The sequence below is a fragment of the Scyliorhinus torazame genome, chromosome 17 (genome assembly GCF_047496885.1).
Source record: "Scyliorhinus torazame isolate Kashiwa2021f chromosome 17, sScyTor2.1, whole genome shotgun sequence".
NCBI lineage: Eukaryota > Metazoa > Chordata > Chondrichthyes > Carcharhiniformes > Scyliorhinidae > Scyliorhinus > Scyliorhinus torazame.
The window spans coordinates 112,556,010-112,574,920 of NC_092723.1; the positions used below are offsets into that span (position 1 = coordinate 112,556,010).

At 46.0% G+C, this 18,911-nt stretch overlaps 2 protein-coding genes across 5 annotated transcripts in view; one reads left to right on the plus strand and one right to left on the minus strand.

Annotated features, from left to right (window-relative positions):
- The window catches only part of chtf18 (CTF18, chromosome transmission fidelity factor 18 homolog (S. cerevisiae)), a 167,280-nt gene extending 165,758 nt beyond the window's left edge, over window positions 1-1,522 (plus strand). Inside the window, exon 22 of the mRNA XM_072480886.1 lies at window positions 577-1,522. Within this exon, the coding sequence (XP_072336987.1) occupies window positions 577-719 (143 nt within the window). The 3' untranslated portion in view covers window positions 720-1,522. The remainder of the gene's footprint in view (window positions 1-576) is intronic.
- Window positions 1,355-18,611, minus strand: LOC140394073 (guanine nucleotide-binding protein G(I)/G(S)/G(O) subunit gamma-13-like). Of its 4 annotated transcripts, none has more exons than XM_072480888.1 (3): window positions 18,296-18,611; window positions 12,741-12,887; window positions 1,355-1,687 (listed from the first exon to the last, which is right to left on the minus strand). In XM_072480888.1, the coding sequence occupies exons 2-3, from the start codon at window positions 12,836-12,838 to the stop codon at window positions 1,582-1,584; spliced, it is 204 nt and encodes a 67-aa protein (XP_072336989.1). In that variant the 5' UTR covers window positions 12,839-12,887; window positions 18,296-18,611; the 3' UTR covers window positions 1,355-1,581. The 4 variants fall into 4 exon arrangements, with proteins under 4 accessions (XP_072336989.1, XP_072336990.1, XP_072336991.1 ...); XM_072480889.1 differs by lacking the exon at window positions 18,296-18,611 and adding an exon at window positions 17,960-18,071; XM_072480890.1 differs by lacking the exon at window positions 18,296-18,611 and adding an exon at window positions 17,635-17,785.
- Window positions 18,612-18,911: the final 300 nt, after the last annotated feature.

The following is an 18,911-nucleotide window of genomic DNA, read 5'->3' on the forward strand; positions in this document are numbered from 1 at the left end:
ACCTACATTACAGCAGTGAACATTTCATGCTATAGAGCATTCTGAAGCACTGAAAGATGTATATTATTGTACATCTTCCTTTCAGAAGCTGCTCACAGCCAACTGTTGGCTGACAGAAGCTTCGGAAAAGAGGCATGCTGCCTGTTCCTTTTGGCCAGGGAGGGTAACTGTTGGGGGGAAAGCTACAGTATTTTTATGTTTTCTTAGTTATTTTATCTGTACTCCACTGTAAAGCCTGAAGAAATCTGGAATACAATCAGCTCTGTGCTTAGGCATTTACATAATGTCTACCCCATAATTTTTTTTTTTTTTAAATTTAGAGTACCCAATTAATTTTTTCCAATTAAGGGGCAATTTAGCTTGTTCAATCCACCTACCTTGCACATCTTTGGGTTGTGGGGGCGAAACCCACGCAAACACTGGGAGAATGTGCAAACTCTACACGGACAGTGACCCAGAGCCGGGATCGAACCTGGGACCTCGGCACCGTAAGACTGCAGTGCTACCCACTGCGCCACTGTGCTGCCCTCTGCCCCTTTAATTTTTGATTAATCTTTTTTTCTGTCTCTCTATCAGCGATTGGAGGTGCTGAGCCTGTGAAGGTAACAGTTGAGAAACTTATTGGAAAAGCGGTTGGAAACAGTGATGTTTGGTTCCGATTTAACGAAGGGGTTTCAAACGCGGTCAGACGCAATGTTTATATAAAAGACCTGTTCTGAGATTGCCATTGGCTATTGAGAGGAGTAGCAGCTGTTTGAAAAGCAGCAAGACCCCGTGCGTTCTCACACTGACGCAGAGGATGGACCTGTTGCCCTTGGGCCGCCAAAGAAACCCCGCCTGTGCCCAAGCTCCAGCAGATCTGAAGTTGTGTAAACCAAGCGGATTTTCCTTTGACATTTCTAGTGGGAGACGTGCTCCAGTCAAATTGTTGGGCCACAAGGTGATGAGACTCTTCAAACATTAAGTGACGACAAGCTTTGTGTGACAGCTCAAACCCCTAAATGTGACTGTGCTCAAGAAACTAGCTAATTCCAGCATGGCTGGCCGAGTTGGACTGTAGGTTTGAGAACTGGTTGTTATTTCCACAAATATTGGGTACCCTATTCTTTCCGGATCTTACCCCTCTTTTTCTTCTCCCCCCCCCCCCCTCCCCCACCCCCACACACACACACTAATGGTGGTGTTTACAGTAAAGAGCAATCTGCATAAACCAGACTAACTTGCCTGGTGCTGAATGCCAACCTAGGTTGGTAAGTTTGAACAACTGGTTTGGATCAACCCCCGATTGGAAAGGTTGTTATAGTCGGTTTTGTTTCAGTCAACCGTTTTGTCAAAGAATGAATAAAACTCTTGCCATTATTAATTATTGCTTTATTTGTTATCTTCCTCTTACACTGCTCCTTTCTAGTTGTACAAAGAAGTTGGTTGATCACTCATACAATGATTTTGCCTAGAATTACCATAAAATGTACAAAAAATGTAATGCATATGTTTAAGAATTTAAAAGACTGTGCCAACAAAATTCTACTTGAGTCTCTTTCTTTACAAATGAATTGTTTTATACAGAGCAGTTTGAAAATGTCAAAGTATAGCACATTTGCCCTTCTCCACCCAGGGGTTGCTCTTCATTAGCTCTGGGTTTAAGAATGGGTCGTTTGGCACTCCCTCTTCTATCCACTTCACAAAGCTTCAGACAGAAATGGAATAGAAAGGAGAGATATATTAGTCAGACGCTAATAGAAACAACAATTGATAAATACAATTTATTTCCACTCTAGTCTATTCTGAACAAAAAACACCATGGTTGCTTTGGCCATGTCACTGTTTTATTAACCCTTGATTAAAAAAGAAAACATTTTCTTTGGGTTCTGCCTTGACAGATAGAATTGATGCATCTTTCCTAGCAGTCACCTCAGCTCACTTTTCCCCTTTAGTTTCCTTTTTAGAGTAAAATCTCCATGTTTAAACTTTTGTTTTCTTCAAAGACCCATAATTTGGTCTCCCTGCGCCAAAACACATTCGATGCACATACTCCTCAGCCCCCATTGTGGTTTATTAGCTAATTCCAAGTATGAAGGTACAGTGTTCATGGATATTTTTATCCACAGGTTCGGGTGACTGGGCATACTCGAGCAGTAGAAGCATCCAAAGCACCAGCTCCCAAGAATGAAGCTTGATGGCTCTCTTCCTACATGCATTGCTCAATGTGGAACTGAGACACAGCACAGGACAGTCTTGGGTTCTATCCTTAATCTACACTGAGTTTGTCTTTCTTGGCCAGGATCACCATTGGGGAGTTGCACTTGTTCTCAGAGCTCTTGGACAAAAGAGGAGGTAAACTGAGACAGGATTTGCACTTCTGATTATTAATGCCCTGTCAACAAAGTAAATGTGTGTGTGCGCAACTGGTGAGGGTGAGATTGGGTTCAATTCTGATACTTCCCCTACTGTTGAATAGACTGTAAACTCTCGTGGTTTGAGCTGGTGTGAGGAAGGCACTGGGGCCATCTCTAACTGAAACTAAACGTCATAGGAACAATATATTCCAAAATGGACAACGGAAAGCAGCAGCTCCATGGCCATGATAGATATGTCAGCTTGCTCTGACTGCCATTGCACCATTTTCATAGCACTAAAACTCAGTGTAGCAGATGTCAATCACCATCTTGCTTCTGCATTTTGTCACCTAATGGATAATTTTAAGTCATAAACAGAATCTCAGGGATATGTGTCCAGAATATTAGAGTTTTGTCGGCGTGGGGGAAGCCAGCAGTCATACATATGGTTTCAACCAGTCAGTGATAGACAGCTGTCCCTGGCTCCATTTTGTAGATTTTAATTGAAAATAAATTTTGAAAATTGCTGCTAAAAAAGGAAGATTTTTCCCTCTGCTTCTTGCGATACAACTGCAAGTTTGTGTATTATACATGTAGGATATTCTGAGAAATGGTAGAAATCTAGCCTCAGGAGAATGGGGATGATCAGACATGATTCAACGGTGGAGCAGAATGGTCTCACGGTTGCACTTCATTCATCCAGGAGGGAATGTATAGTCCGGACTGCATAACCATCCACTGCATCAATGATGCAGGCAGTGTCTCAGGCACTTGATGTTTTCATGGGTGTGTAATCCCCTGCTTTGTGTCCCAGGCAGTCCAGTAGCTTAAGGTTTTGCTCTGAATGTGTTGTAAACTGAACAACTCTCATAAATACCACAGATTACTGGATTGGTTAAGTCAATTTTAATCCTAAATATTTAGCTGTGTACTCCCTTACTTTTATAGTAATACTTTTCTTACCCAACGTCACTTTTTTCTCACCAATTGTTCCCCCACCCTGATCTCCTTGAGGGTCTTGGGCACTTTACTGGAATCCACTTGAATGAGTGCTGTGCCTGATGATCGGCAAGCATCACTCGTAAGTCTCATTAGTGAAAACATTGCAGCCATCCCTCATCTGACACCCATGTTGTTCTTAGGGATGTGGGACATCTGGCAGATTTTCCATAACCCAGGATGCTTATGTTGAACCTCCCTACCATCAGTCTGGCTGTGGTCAGTATAGATGAATATTTAAACCTTTAATGTTTTTATCTAATGGAGCCAAATGTGTTTACTCTCTTTCATGGTTGTAAAATGCTGAATATTACAATGAAGCCATTAATAAACTTCCAAGGGCGGTATCAGGCACAGTGGTTAGCACTGTGACTGGCACTGAGGACCTGGGTTTGAATCTCGGCCCTGCGTCACTGTGTGGAGTTTGCACATTCTCCCCATATCTGCGTGGGTTTCATCCCCACAACCCAAAGATGTGCAGGTTAGGTGGATTGGCCCTGCTCAATTGCCCTTTAATTGGGGGAAAAAAAAAAAAATTGGGTACTCAAAATTAATGAACTTACAAACAGAAGATGATATGAACATTTAATCGGCATTTTAAATAGTGACTGTCCTAATATCATGTAAGTCCAACAGGTTTGTTGGACTTTATTCTGGTGTTGTAAGACTTCTTACTGTGCTCGCCCCAGTCCAAAGCCGGCATCTCCACATCATGGCTAATATGTAGCAGCAAATTGTTATTTGGGAGTGGGCTGTGTAGATTGCAGCTGTATTCTCAACTGGTTGTTCCTGGTACTGTGCGCTGCCTCGAGCCAAAAGCCCATCAGAAGCCACAGACAATACAACAGGCAGCGCACAGTCAAGTGGCAGGAGGAACAAGGTGAATGGAGAGAATGCTTGACACAAATTAATAGAAGAGTTTGCCAATATACCTCTTAGTTATGGCAATCAGGGAGCATGTGGAAGTTCAACCTCCAGCCATCCAGTCAATGTTGGAGTGCAGCAACTAAATTGTTTCAGTGAAAATTTTATTCCTTCTCTAGTTTCTCCCTACATTATTATTTCTACGGGTCAAGCAGTGGCAATGTGATTCTCCAAAATGCTACAATCCTTAGCAGTACAGCTTATTTTTTTTCTTTTGGCTGGAAGGAGGCTCATTTGGAGGATGCACACAAACATGGAGCAGTTGGGCTGAATGGTGCTGCTGCTGGGTTTTAGCGGCCACGCAATATGTCAGTACTCACGTAAACTATTTTCTGAACTGAAAGACAAATAAGTCTGCACAAGCTGACTACTAGGGCCCAGGTGGTTTATCGGAACTTTGTGTATATCTTGCCTCTTATTATATTAATGCGTTTTGTGGAGTTATTTTGACTGGAGTTGCTACTCTTATGGGCACTGTGGATAATAGATTGAAACAATCTTATCAGGTTCTCAGCTACGGGAACTTTAAACAAAGCCAATGATTTTCATCTCTATGTGCTTAGCCGGTGATAATAATTATGTTTGATTGATAAGTCCTTGAATAAACAGATCCTGTTGTCGTACAGGCCAGGCATCTGGATGATACTGTTTTACTCCAGTTACCACTGGTGCCACGGAACAATAAAACTGGACCTTGATGGCCATTCTTTATTGGCAGTCAAGTGGGGTTGCGTACAACCCCAATAGTGCCATAGCAAAGCACGCCATCTTATTTGTCAAGATGGAGAAAAATAACTAACATTCCCTCCTAAGACTTTTTTTTTCCAATTTAAACTACCCAATTCTTTTTTTCAAATTAAGGGGCAATTTAACATGGCCAATCCACCTACTCTGCACATCTTTGGGTTGTGGGGGTGAGATTTCCAAACACGGGGCGAATGTGCAAACTCTACATGGACAGTGACTCGGGGCTGGGATCGAACCCAGGTCCTCAATGCTATGAGGCAGCAGTGCTAACCACTGCGCTGCCCAAATGAATGAATTATGTATATAAATATAAAAAAGAAATGCCTAAACTCAAACTCTATCCCATGTTGAGTCAGCTCATCTCATCCAGGTTGGAATTTTGACCCAGAAACGGTGAAGGAGCAGTGATCTATTTCCAAGTCAGTGTGGTGAGTGATTTTGAGGGGAACTTCCAGGTGGAGGGGTTCCCAGGTATCTGCTGCTTTTGTCCTTCTGGATGGCAGTGGTCGTGGGTTTGGAAGGTGCTGCCCAAGGAACCGTGGCGAGTTACTGCAGTACACGTTGTTGCCATTGTGCAGCGGTGATGGAGCAAGTAAATGGCTGTGGATGGGTTATCAATCAAGTGGGCTGCGTTGTCATGGCTGGTGTTGAAAGCTTGTGTTGGAGCTGCACTCATCCAAATTATTCAAAAGGCTAATGGGATTTAAAATTGATCAATCACAAAGCCCAGAATACAAAGGGAGGTTAGTGATGGAATAGGAGAGACGGGAATGATAATTTTCAGAACCAGTGAACAACGAGTCATAAAGACCCGACACAACTTTTTAAAAGAATTTTGCCAATTAAGGGGCAATTTAGCGTGGCCAATCCACCTACCCTGCACATCTTTGGGTTGTGGGAGTGAGAACCGCGCAGAGATGCGAGAATGTGCAAACTCCACGCAGACAGTGACCCAGGGCTGGGATCAAACCTGGGTCCTCAGTGCCGTGAGGCAGCAATGCTAATCACTGTTCTGCCTTTCAATGAGATCATGCCTGATTTCTACCCTAACTCCATTTACCCACCTTGACTCCATATACACCAGTTCAATAATACGAAACTGTTAGATACAATATTAAAGGATAAGATCCATCAAATCTTATAAAGGTCAACAAGGCACACTTTCGGTGGCGGCTATGAAGGAGTAAGTCGCACATTTGGTGGCCCCAGCACTGGTCGGACATTTGGACCTTTCCCCATTTTTCTACCGGACTTGAATTGTAAAACGGATGTTAGTGGCAATTGTTTACTGAATTCCCACTTTGGTGCATGGAAAGAAGGACTAGAAGTGTTCATAAAGGGCCTGTTCTGTGCTGTACTGTTCTCTATATATATATATATATATATAAATAAAAGGGCAGAAACAAAAAGACAGAGAAGCCTTGGGCTGTAGCTGCAGCAGAAGACAGCATAGCGGAGGTTCGGACCTCTGGCTTGTCGACCCAGCAGTCTATGGAGCAGCTGATACAAGTCATTCAGGGAGGCTTTGCTACGCAGAAACTGCTTGGATCCGATAAAAGAGTCGATTGAGCGGTTGGAGCATAGATTGGACTCCCAGGATCGGGCAATCCAGAAGGTAGAGAAGGTGCTGGCTGAGCAGGAGGACCATCAGACTGCGGTGGAGCTGGAGGTGGGGATGCTGAGGGACCAGCAGAAGAAGCTCCTGGAGAAGGTGGAGGACCTAGAAAATAGGTCCCGCCGGCAGAACCCAAGAATCGTCAGGCTCCCGGAGGGGGCCGAAGGAACGGACACTGGGGCATACATCGCAGAAATGTTTGTGAAGCTGCTGGGGGATGGGGCATTCTCCCGGCCCTTTGAGGTGGATAGGGCTCACAGAGCACTCGCGAGGAAGCCACAAATGGGAAGCCACAAAATGCCCCGAGGGCAATGGTGGTGAGATTCCACAGGTTCTCGGATAAGGAGTGCATTCTACAGTGGGCCAAGCAGACACGGAGCTGTAAATGGAACAATAACATACTGCGGGTTTACATGGACCTGAGTGTAGAGGTGGCCAGGAGGAGAGCAGGCTTCAACCAGATCGGGTCGATCCTTTTTAAGAAAAAGGTGAAGTTTGGACTGTTATACCCAGCCCATCTCTGGGTCACACATGAGGGTAAGCACTTCTACTTTGAGTCGCCTGAGGACTCGTTGGACTTTGCGAAAAAGGGCTGGTGATGGATTGAGAACTTTTGAACTTGGCTGCAACGTTTATGTTTTTGTTTTTTCTTTTTGTTTCTCTGTTTTTGTAAAATGTTTCTCGTTTCATGGAAGATGTTTGTGATGCCGTTTGCATTGATTTGGAACCTGCAGTACAGCTGAGTGAGTTAAGGTTTTCATTTGCACTGTTGGGGGATGGAGCTGTGCTTGTTTTGATCTTGGTGTTTTTCTGTTGGGCAATTGTGTGGGGATTGTTTGATGTTGGAGTTTGTTTGTATGAGCTGGGGGGAGGGTGGGGAGGGAACAATAGGTGGGAGACTATCTGGCGCCAGGGATGGGGGCCACCAAGTTAGCTGGGCAAGCTAGCTCTCGGAAGCGCAGTGGGGGGGGGGGGGTGCATATGTTTGGTTTAGTAAAGGGGTTGGGTTACAGGGTGTTGTTACTAGGGGGAGGAGGGGGGACTTGGGCTGAGGGACAGAGAGGAAGTTGGGGGTGGGGGCTGCCTGGGGATGGCCCGGTGGAGGCGCAGAGCACGGGCTGGGGGCGGGCCTAAAAAAGGGGATGGCTGATCGGGGGGGGGGGGGGGTGGAATGAGCCCCTCGACTAGGCTGATCACCTGAAATGTTCGAGGGTTAAATGGGCCGGTCAAAAGGGCACGTGTGTTCGCGCATCTTAGGGGATTGAAGGCGGACGTGGTAATGTTGCAAGAGACGCACCTTAGAGTAACGGACCAGGTTAGACTGAGGAAAGGCTGGGTCAGTTAGGTCTTTCACTCGGGGCTAGATTCAAAGACTAGAGGGGTCGCGATCCTGATCAATAAGCAGGTGGTGTTTGAGGCGGGTAGAATAGTCTCGGATGTGGGAGGTCGGTAGATTATGGTCAATGGGAAGCGAGAGGGGGTGCAGGTGGTATTAGTGAATGTATATGCGCCAAATTGGGATGATGTGGAGTTTATAAAGAGGATGCTAGGAAGATACCGAACCTGGACTCGCACAGGTTGGTCATGGGAGGGGACTTCAACACAGTTATGGACCCCGACTTGGACCGGTCAAGCTCTAAAACGGGCAGGGTGCCAGCAATGCCAAAGGAACTAAAAGGGTTCATGGGAGGGGGGGGGGGTGGATCCATGGAGATTTGGGCAGCCGAGGGTGAAGGAGTTCTCCCTCTACTCACGTGCATAAAATGTATTCCCAGATTGATTTCTTTATTTTGAGCAGGGCCTTGCTGGCTGGGGTGATGGACACGGGGTACTCGACGATCACAATCTCAGACCATGCTCCGCACTGGGTTGACCTGCAGGTTAGTAAAGACAGTAACCAGCGCCCGCACTGGAGATGGATGTGGGACTTTTGGCAGATGAAGGGGTGTGCGAGCGTCTGAGGAAATGTATTCAGAGCTACCTGCAGGTCAATGACACGGGGAAATCTCAGCAGCGGTGGAGTGGGAAGCACTGAAGGCGGTGGTCAGGGGGAGCTGATCTCGATCCGGGCCCATAGGGAGAAGGTGGACAGGGCAGAGACGGACCGACTGGTAAAGGAGATACTACAGATTGAAAGGAGGTATGCGGAGACTCTAGAGGCAGGGCTTTTAAGGAAACGGTGGAGGTTACAAGCGGAGTTTAGCTTGCTGACCACAGGGAGGGTGGTGGAACAGCTGGGGCGATCTATGAACATGGAGAGAAGGCCAACAGAATGCTTGCACAGCAGCTTAGGAAGAGGGAGGCAGCTCGGGAGAAAGTAAAGGACGGAGATGGGAACCTGGTTGGAGATTCAGCAGGGGTGAATAAGGCGTTTAGGGATTTCTACAGCAGGCTGTACAGGTCGGAACCGCCTACAGGGCCGGAGGGGATGAGGCACTTCTTGGAGGGGCTGAATTTCCCAAAGATGGACGGGGAGCGGGTAGAAGGGCTGGGGGCCCCAATTGGGCTGGAAGAGATAGTGGAGGGCTTGAAGGCCATGCAGGCGGGTAAGGCCCCGGGTCCAGGCGGGTACCCAGTGGAGTTTTATAAAACATTATCGGGGATATTGGGGCCGGTGTTGTTGAGGATGTTCAATGTGGCGAGGGAAAGAGGGGTGATGCCCCCGACAATGTCACAGGCAACGATTTCGCTGATTCTCAAGCGGGACAAGAACCCGGAGCTGTGTGGGTCCTACAGGCCGATCTCCCTGTTGAATGTAGATGCCAAGTTGCTGGCCAAAATCTTGTCATCCAGGATCGAGGATTGTGTTCCGGAAGTTATTGGGGAGGACCAGACGGGATTTGTTAAGGGCAGGCAGTTGGCCAATGTCAGAAGGCTGTTAAATGTGATCATGATGCCCCCGGAAGGTAGGGAGGTGGAGGTAGTGATCGCAATGGATGCAGAAAAGGCTTTTGATCGGGTAGAATGGGACTATCTGTGGGAGATACTGGGACAGTTCGGATTCGGGCGGGGCTTTATTGACTGGCTCAGGTTACTGTATCAGGCTGCTGTGGCAAGTGTACGGACGAATAGGACAACATCGGGCTATTTTAGACTGCACCGGGGGAAGAGACGGATGCCCCCTCTCCCCACTGTTGTTTGCGCTGGCTATAGAGCTGTTGCCAATTGCTCTGAGAGCCTCGAGGGGCTGGAGAGGACTGGTGCGGGGAGGGTTGGAGCACAGTGTTTCGCTCTATGCGGATGACCTGTTTCTGTACGTTTCAGACCCAATAGAGGGGATGGAAGAAATCATGAGAACTCTAGGAGAATTTGGCCGGTTTTCGGGGTATAAGCTTTATATGGGTAAGAGTGAGATGTTTGTGGTCCAGGTTAGGGGACAGGAGAGGCGACTGGGAGAGCTGCCGTTTAGGTTAGTAGAGGGAAGCTTTAGGTACTTAGGCATCCAAGTGGCGCGGGAATGGGACCGGCTGCATAAATGAATCTCACCCGGCTGGTGGACAAATGAAGGACGAGTTTCGGGGATGGGATGCACTTCCGTTGTCTCTGGCTGGGAGGGTGCAAACGGTGAAGGTGACTGTCCTCCCGAGATTCCTATTTATATTTCAATGTCTCCCCATCTTTATTCCGCGGTCCTTTTTTAAGCGGGTCAACAGCGTGATCGCGGGCTTCGTCTGGGCGAGCCAGGCCCCGCGAATAAGGAAGGTAATGCTTGAGCGGAGTCGGAGAGAGGGCGGGCTGGCGCTGCCAAATTTTAGCAACTATTACTGTAGCCATGATCAGGAAGTGGGTGGTGGGGGAGGGGTCGGCATGAGTGCATATGGAGGCGGCTTCATGTAAGAGCGCCAGTTTGGGGGCGTTGGTAACTGCGCCTCTGCCGTTCCCGCCAGCATGGTACTCCACCAATCCAGTGGTTGTGGCTGTTTGGGGCCAGTGGAGGCGTCATGTGGGAGCATCGGTCTGGGCCCCAATCTGTGATAATCACCGGTTTGCCCCGGGGAGTATGGACTGGGGGTTCCGGTTATGGTGGAGAGCGAGGATTGTGAGGATGGGGGATATGTTCATAGAGGGGAGCTTTCCGAGTATGAGGGCGCTGGAGAAGTTTGGCTTGGCGAGGGAAACAAATTCAGGTATCTGCAGGTGTGGGACTTCTGTCGTAAACAGGTGTCAACCTTCCCGCTCCTACCGTTAAGGGGGATTCAGGACAGGATAGTTTCCAGAGGGTGGGTAGGAGAAGGGAGTGTCTCAGACATTTATAAGGAGCTTATGGGTCGGAGGAGATGCAGACTGAGGAGCTGAAGCGCAAGTGGGAGGAGGAGCTGGGAGTTGAGATAGAGGATGGTCTATGGACAGACGCGTTGAGTAGAGTCAACGCGTCCGCAACATGTGCCAGCCTGATACAATTTAAGGTTGTTGACCGGGCTCATATGACAGTGGCCTGGATGAGCAGATTCTTTGGAGTGGAGGACAGGTGCACAAAATGTTCGGGAGGACCGGCGAATCATGTCCACATGTTTTGGACATGTCCAAAGCTTAGGTGATTTTGGCAGGGGTTTGCGGACGTCATGGGCACGGTGTTAAAAACAAGGGTGGCACTGAGTCCAGAGGTGGCGATTTTCGTGTTGTCAGAAGACCCGGGAATCCAGGAGGATAAAGAGGCAGACGTTCTGGCCTTTGCTTTCCTGGTAGCCCGGAGACGGATACTATTAGCATGAAGGGACTCAAAGCCCCCGAAGTCGGAGACCTGGCTATCGGACATGGCTAGCTTTCTCTGTTTGGAGAAAATCAAGTTCGCCTTGAGAGGGTCACTGTTAGGGTTCACCCAGAGGGCAACCGTTCATCGACTTCTTTCCGAGAAATTAATCGTCAGCAGACTGGAGGGTGGAGGGGAGAGAGTAGTTTAGATTAGAGTAGGGGGTTAATCAGGGTGGGACCTGTACGAGAGGTTTCATGTATATTGTTTATTTTGTTGTTACTATACCAAAAGTACCTCTAAAATGTTTTTTTTTTTTTTTTAAAGTCAACAAGGATTTCTAAAGGACAAATCATACTAAACTGATTTAATTAACTTTTATGAAAATGACCAAGAATAATAAATTTGATTTCATTTTGTGGTCTGGATTTTTTAAATGCCAAATATGAAACTTGTGAAGATTAAGGGCACAGTATTGAAGATAAAGGGGTGATATAGACAGTGGACAACAGGAAAAATTTTCATTTTCATTTCAAATAGAAAGTCAAATATAGATTAGATAATTCTTGAATTTGCGTGACTCAATGGCGTGAGTCAAAGATTTGAGTTCCTCGCAATTGCCGCACACAAATGGTTTGGATGTGAGGGGCGGCGTGTGGCGCAGTGGTTAGCACTGGGACTGCAGCGCTGAGGACCCGGGTTCGAATCCTGGCTCTGGGTCACTGTCCGTGTGGAGTTTGCACATTCTCCCCATGTCTGCATGGGTTTCACCCTCAACGCAAAAGATGTGCAGGTTAAGTGGATTGGCCACGCTAAATTGCCCCTTAAATTGGAAAGAAAACAATTGGGTATTCTAAATTTATTTTAAAAACACAAATGGTTTGGATGTGTAAATAGGAGTAATGATAAAAGTTAATGAGGATTTTTGACTTTGTGTAAAAAGGAGGTGCATAGAATGTTACACAGAAACGAGCCATTCGGCCCAACAAGTCTCTGCTCGTGATTTTACTCCACACAAGCCTCTTCCCACCTTATTTCCATCTAATCCTATCAATATACCCATTTATTCATTTTTACCTTGTATACTATGCCATTAATGCACCTCTGCTATTTGCCTCAACTACTTCAAGTGGTAGGAGGGTCCACACATCCTAACCACTCTGGATAAAAATATTTCTCCTGAATATGACTTATCTTCTCTTTATAGATATCCCAACAAGCATAAACATCCTCTATATGTTTAACCACTTAAACCTCTGTATTTTTAAATACCTTTACATTTGCACTTATATAATTCTATGAAAACCTTACGGCTGTAGTTGAGCTGGTTTTTGAAAGGATCACACCATTAGACACAATGAGAGAATGTATCATTCTCACTCTCATCTGTCACTTTAATCAGAACATTAAAACAGAACTTGAAGCTTACTCGGGGATTGTTTTGGAAGACATCTCCCTCTTGTACGTCAACTGGTACTTCAGACTATCCACTTCCTTCTTGAATTGCGGAGTGTCCCAATCCTCCATGGTCTCCGATTATTTTTAATTATTTTCTTTTAGGAAAAGAGAAAGAAATCTGAAAAAGGTAAAAACAGATAAAGGAGATTAAACACCAACATAATATATTAGTACAGTGCTTCACTTCAGATACAAGAGGCTTTAGTTACAGGTTCAAGTCTGAGTAATATAGTCTGTGTGGAGTTTGCACATTCTCCCTGTGTCTACGTGGGTCTCACCCCCACAACCCAAAGATGTGCAGGTTAGGTGGATTGGCCATGCTAAGTTGCCTCTTAATTGGAAAAAAATAATAATTGGGTACCCTAATTTTTTTTTAAAATTTTTTAAAGTCTGAGTAATATATTTCTTCAAATGAAGATTGCATGAAGCAACCATCCAGCAGACCTGTTGTGATTCAGGGTCATGCAAACCAGGGAGGCCTAAAGATCAATCTCTAGTCTGTGCCAATATAACTGAGCCCGTCTTTCGAATTAGACATTAAACATTCAGGTGGGTGTAGCAGATGGCATGGTATCATTTGAAGAAGAGCAGGTAAGTTCTCTCCGAGGTCCTAGTCAATCACTAAACAGATGACCTGGACCTTATCACATTGCAGTTTGTGGAACTTGCTGTACAGAGCTATCACATTTCGTACAACACAACAGTGACAACACTTAGTTCCTAATCACCTGTTACAACTTAAATTACTATATAAACATTTCTCTTTTTCCTATCTCTATAATCCTGAGCCACACAACCTACAAAATATTTGTGCTCATTGAATTCTGGCTTCTTAAGAATCCCCATTTTAATCCACTCCACCTTTGGTTGCCTGGACCCCAAGCTGTGGAGTTCTCTCCCTATACCTCTCTACCTGGCTTCCATCCTTTAAGACACCCTTTCAAATCTACGTCTTTGGCCAAGTCTTTTGGTCACTTGACCTCATAGCTCGTTGTATGTTTTATAACATCCCTGTGAAACATTTTGAAATGTTATATTCTATTAAAAGTTTAAAAATAAATTGTTCTTCAATTTATGAGGTGAGGAATGGAGTTATACCTGATTGCAATATATGCCCTTCCCCCACACTATCACCACCAACCTAGATCATTAGATTGTCAGTTCTCACTTGCCTCATGTATGAAGAACAGCCAGAATTCTGGAGCTCTGTCAAAGCCAACTCTATCCAAACAAATCCTTTGCACCAAATATTCATCTGCCTTTTCTCCTTGCAGATACAGACACGCTACTTCCAGTTTTTATTTATGTGACTAATTCCAAGGTATTTTCACTGTGTGCAGGTAATTCAAAATAGACCCAGGTTTGTATAAATATAAATTAATATATTCATTTAAATGTTCAGCCAAGGCTGGGGAAATTCTAGAATGTTCCCTCAGCTCTGTGTAGCTGATTCCCAAAGATGGTCCGAGTCTTCACAAACACTTTTTATTGATGTGTTAACTGAATCAGGAAGACCTTGTGGGAAAGACGTGACAGGCACCTGACTGGGTCATTGAATCTGGAAATGGATCTATCAGAGGAACAATCCCAGAATCAAGCCTGGAACACCAAATGCACTATTTCAAGCCTACCCAAAATTCACCCAGCAATTCACACACTCTTCAGGACACAAGGACCATATGAAACCCTGATGGGAGACAAGACGGAAAGGAACTGAAGTACAAAAGAGTGGGAGACAAGGATGTTCCTTGGACGGTCAGCAAATAAGTCTAATTACATTCGCTGCTGACAGGAAAAAGTGAGCCTTCTATTGTTGTCATTGTATCCTATTTCTTTCATATCTGTCGTTAAATCTAATTTGTTAATTCAGAAACTGAGCCCAGCTCAAGCAAAATGTGTTGCTAACACCGGAGTGGCTTGGAGTGAAATAAAGTGCAGGGAGCACTATTGATTTGGTGAAGTGAGAGTTTGAAAGGGGGTGCAGACCATTGTAAGTCTACAGCTTCTGGTTTGAAGGGGATGTGTGTTCATTTATGGGAGGCATAGCAAAGGTGTTGGCAGAGAGCTCTGAAAAATATTCGCGTCAGCACAGATAGCACACATCCCTGGGATGGTAAATTGATCTATCTGTCTCTTGGACTGAACCTAAAAGAAGAATACATTCCGTTTAGATGTGCTAACAAATGTGTTTTGCGATTGTCAGACTCCCTGAAAATCATAAGATTTACAGTACAGAAGGAGGCCATTCGACCCATCGAGTCTGCACCGGCCCTTGGAAAGAGCACCCTGCCCAAGCCCACACCTCCACCCTGTTCCCGTAATCCCACCCCACCTTTTGGACACTAAGGGCAATTTAGCATAGCCAATCCACCTAACCTGCACATCTTTGGACTGTGGGAGGAAGCCGGATCACCCAGAGGAAACCCACGCAGACACGGGGAGAATGTGCAGACTCCGCACAGACAGTGACCCAAGCCGGGAATCGAACCTGGGACCCTGTGAAGCAACCGTGCTGCCCCAAATGGAGCCTGAATGCACTCAACCCCATCATCACCAGCAGTGTGCATTTTTAGAACACGTTTAACACAGACAGGTTATCAACTGAAATTTAATAGTGAACTACAGAATGGGATATTAGGGCTGGTTGACAAAAGGTTGGTCAAAGAGGTGGGTTCAAGGACCATCTTAAAGGAAGAACGTGGGAGGAAATTTCATAATGTAAGGTCTTGCAGCTGAAGGCGCAACCATCAGTGAGGGAGTGATTAAAATCGGGAATGCTCAAAAGACCAGAATTCAAGGAGCGCAGAGATCTTGTCAGGCTGGAAGCAGTTACAGAGACGAGGAAGGAATTTGATGGAAACGTTGAAATTTGAATCAATGAAAGGCACTTTAGAAAATCCATCAACAATGGTTCCTTAATATTTGTTAACATTGCCATGGAGTCAGCAGCACTGTGGTACCAGTTGTTCTATACCAACTGTGAAGAGATTGAACTCAAATAGCCACTTGAACCAGTTCCAGCTGCCTGTTGTCAATGAAAGTTTCATTCAGATTGGCCAGAACCCAATCTGAAGAGAGATGATGACAGCTGTTAGTCTTGACGGTATTGGGGCTCAGTTATCTCAACCACTTTGCTATCTTGGAACACAGCAACCTCCCTGGGAGTGCCAACCCTCCAATAATATATTTTCTAAATAAATTTGAAGTACCCCAATTTTTTTTTTCCAATTAAAGGGGAATTTAGCAGGGTCAATCCACCTATCCTGCACAACTTTGGGTTGGGGGGGGGGGGGGGGGGTTTAAACAGCTATGAAGACACGGAGAATGTGCAAACTCCACACGGACAGTGTCGCGGGGCTGGAATCGAACCCGGGTCCTCAATGCTGTGAGGCAGCAGTGCTAGTGACCGTGCGGCCTGACCTCCAACAATATATTGGAATTTTTAGTCCGTAAAGATGAATCTCCTGGATACTGATGAGCGTGACTCAGGGAAAATAAATGCATTTTTAAATTTGTACGTCATTTCCTTGACACACTTTAGTGATTATAAAAATATTGGTGATGGGATTAGGAGGCTGTTTGACAGTCGAGCACCATGCAGCAATTAAAGTAATTAAGAGCATGTTTGTTTCGCAATTGATGTAAGGCAGCACAGCAGGATAATCTGGTGATGTCAGTGAATCAGCGATGGGTGCCTTGGGGGCTGGGTTGTTGGGAGCCCCTATGCCATCTTACCAGCCAAGAGTTGGCAACTTCAGCAGAAACAAAATTAACATTTCAGGAGGCAGCTTGAATCTTTGGAAGTCCATTCCCAGACAGGTGGGGGCAGGGCCAATGAATATTCTGAGGCAAAGGTGGATAGATTCTTGACCAACAAGGGAATGAGAGGATATTGGGAGGGGTGGGTAGGCAGGAAAGTGGAGTTCAGACAACAACCATGACCTTAGTGAATGGTGGAACGGGCTCGAGGGGCTGAACGGCCTTCTCCAGCTCCTAGTTCGTGGATGTAAGTAGCACCGTCAGAGATCTCATCTTAATTGGTTGCAAGAATAAAGATGGGTTTTCAGGTAGAATATATTTAATCTGGCAGCCGAGTTTATCTTTAAGTCGGTTTCAGAACATATATTCATCATAGACTCCAATTGTTAATCAGGAAATACTAATTCAGTTTGGATTAGCTAATGGGGCATATTTAACAGCCTCTGGTCACGTTGGTAATCGGTACCTTGCGAGATAAACGGGGGATCAGTTTCCAATTGTATTGGGGGAAATTGGCAATCAGTGTCTAAACACGGAAATCTCATTTGGGGGGGGGGGGGGGGGGCGACCAAACCGGGTGAGAAAATAGCAAAAGGATCAAAGCAGACCCCCAGCCCCCCTCCCCCGCTTTTCCATGTGAATTCACCAACACTATTTCCGCATCGCCGAGGCGAGTCTGCATCTGCAGCTCACTCACAAGCAGGGACAGGAGCTGGGAATCGCCGTCACTCTCGCTTCTGTACCATTGACAAGACGACCGTTCTCAAGACCTCTCCAGTCTCTATCGCTCCCAGCTCCAGTGAAACCCTGTCCGTGCACAAACCCCCATCCACTTGTTTTGGCCCGATTGCACTCTGCACCGACCCCTCTCTCTATAGCCCACACACATTTCCCAAAGTGATCCTGAAAAATCACTGAACAAAGACATCTCTACCCAGGCACACTTTTCACCTGATTCTGACACACTTGTGCCAACTTCTGCTTGCCAATTCAGTCAGGCTGTTGCCCACATTTGGGGAGCCTCCGTCCATTTCTGATTTATTCCCACCCCCCATACACAGGGTCCAGTATAAAAGATGGGCGCAGTCACTCCATTTCAATTTTACCCTAGGATTCCTTGTCAATACATGCACTCCATCACAAGGGGAACCATTTTAAACATCTTATTTTACAGGTGGAATATTAAGCAATGCAGAGATGGTTCTCTCTCCCGCCCATTCTTCGGGCTGTGGGGCTGGGCTGGCCGTTTGTGAGGCGGTATTGGTGGCGACTAACCGGAATGTCATGTGCCCAGAACAATACACACTGATTTCCGGCCAGCCACTCACCCAGCCCATTTCTGATCCTCATTTTTAACTCCAGGAAGATTGAAATCTCTCAATAAAATCACATCGACCCGACCCTGTGAGACAGGGGATGGTTGGTCCCCACCTTAGTCCTCTGGTATAAAATACTCGATAACGATCGTTTGGAGTGGGCGTTGTTATCAGGGAGGCTGAGTCGGTTATTTAGACGGCTGCAGCTACCATAGTTTGAGACTTGCTCACTTGACCAGGTAGTGGTGAGGGATAATATATAAACGGGGGGGGGGGACTGGTTAATCGACCAGATTAACATTGGTGGCAAATCATTGCATCTGCCTGAAATCTCCAGGCTACAATGTAACTCGATGTTAAATTTGTGTCACACAAGGAATCAATTGCTACATTTAAATTGCGCAGATCAGGAATCCCTCCCTTTGTCTTTCGAGAGAAAATATGAACTCACCTCACTGTCAAGGCACTTTTTTTTTATTACAGCGAACTGGCATCCGCCGCAAACTGGTGCATCCAATAATGACTCCTTTGTGTCAGGAAGGAAAGTTTCAGCTCAAATATATACAGATGTTGCCCCTATCCTTTCGCGAAATGCAAATCCTCAGTATAATCTATTAATGTAGCCGGCAATCCATTCAGAATGTGCTGTCCAGGAGCTGATGCCCTTTGGAGAGGATTTGCACAGCTGAGCTCTCTCTCTCTCTCCCTCCCTCTCTCTCGCCTGCCCTCGCTGTGTGGTAACAGAGCCTGCAAAGAGAAAAATAAACCAGCTTCCTGGTGTCTCATTAGAGGCTGTGCCGGGGGGGGGGGGGGGGGTGGGATGGACTGTAGCCCCTGGTATCATAGCTACCCTCCTCCTGGCAACATCCACTCTTGTTCAATTAAATCCCTCAGGGTTCTATTAAGCCACACAGAATGTTTTTTTTAAACTGCGGAATATGCAGCAGGGCAAAAGCACCAACGTCGCAATTAATGAAGTTGGACCATTTCGCCTTTCGATTCGAATCATCCATGTGCGGGTGACTAGCGTGTGTCTTGCACACACACACACTGGGAGAGGCAGATCA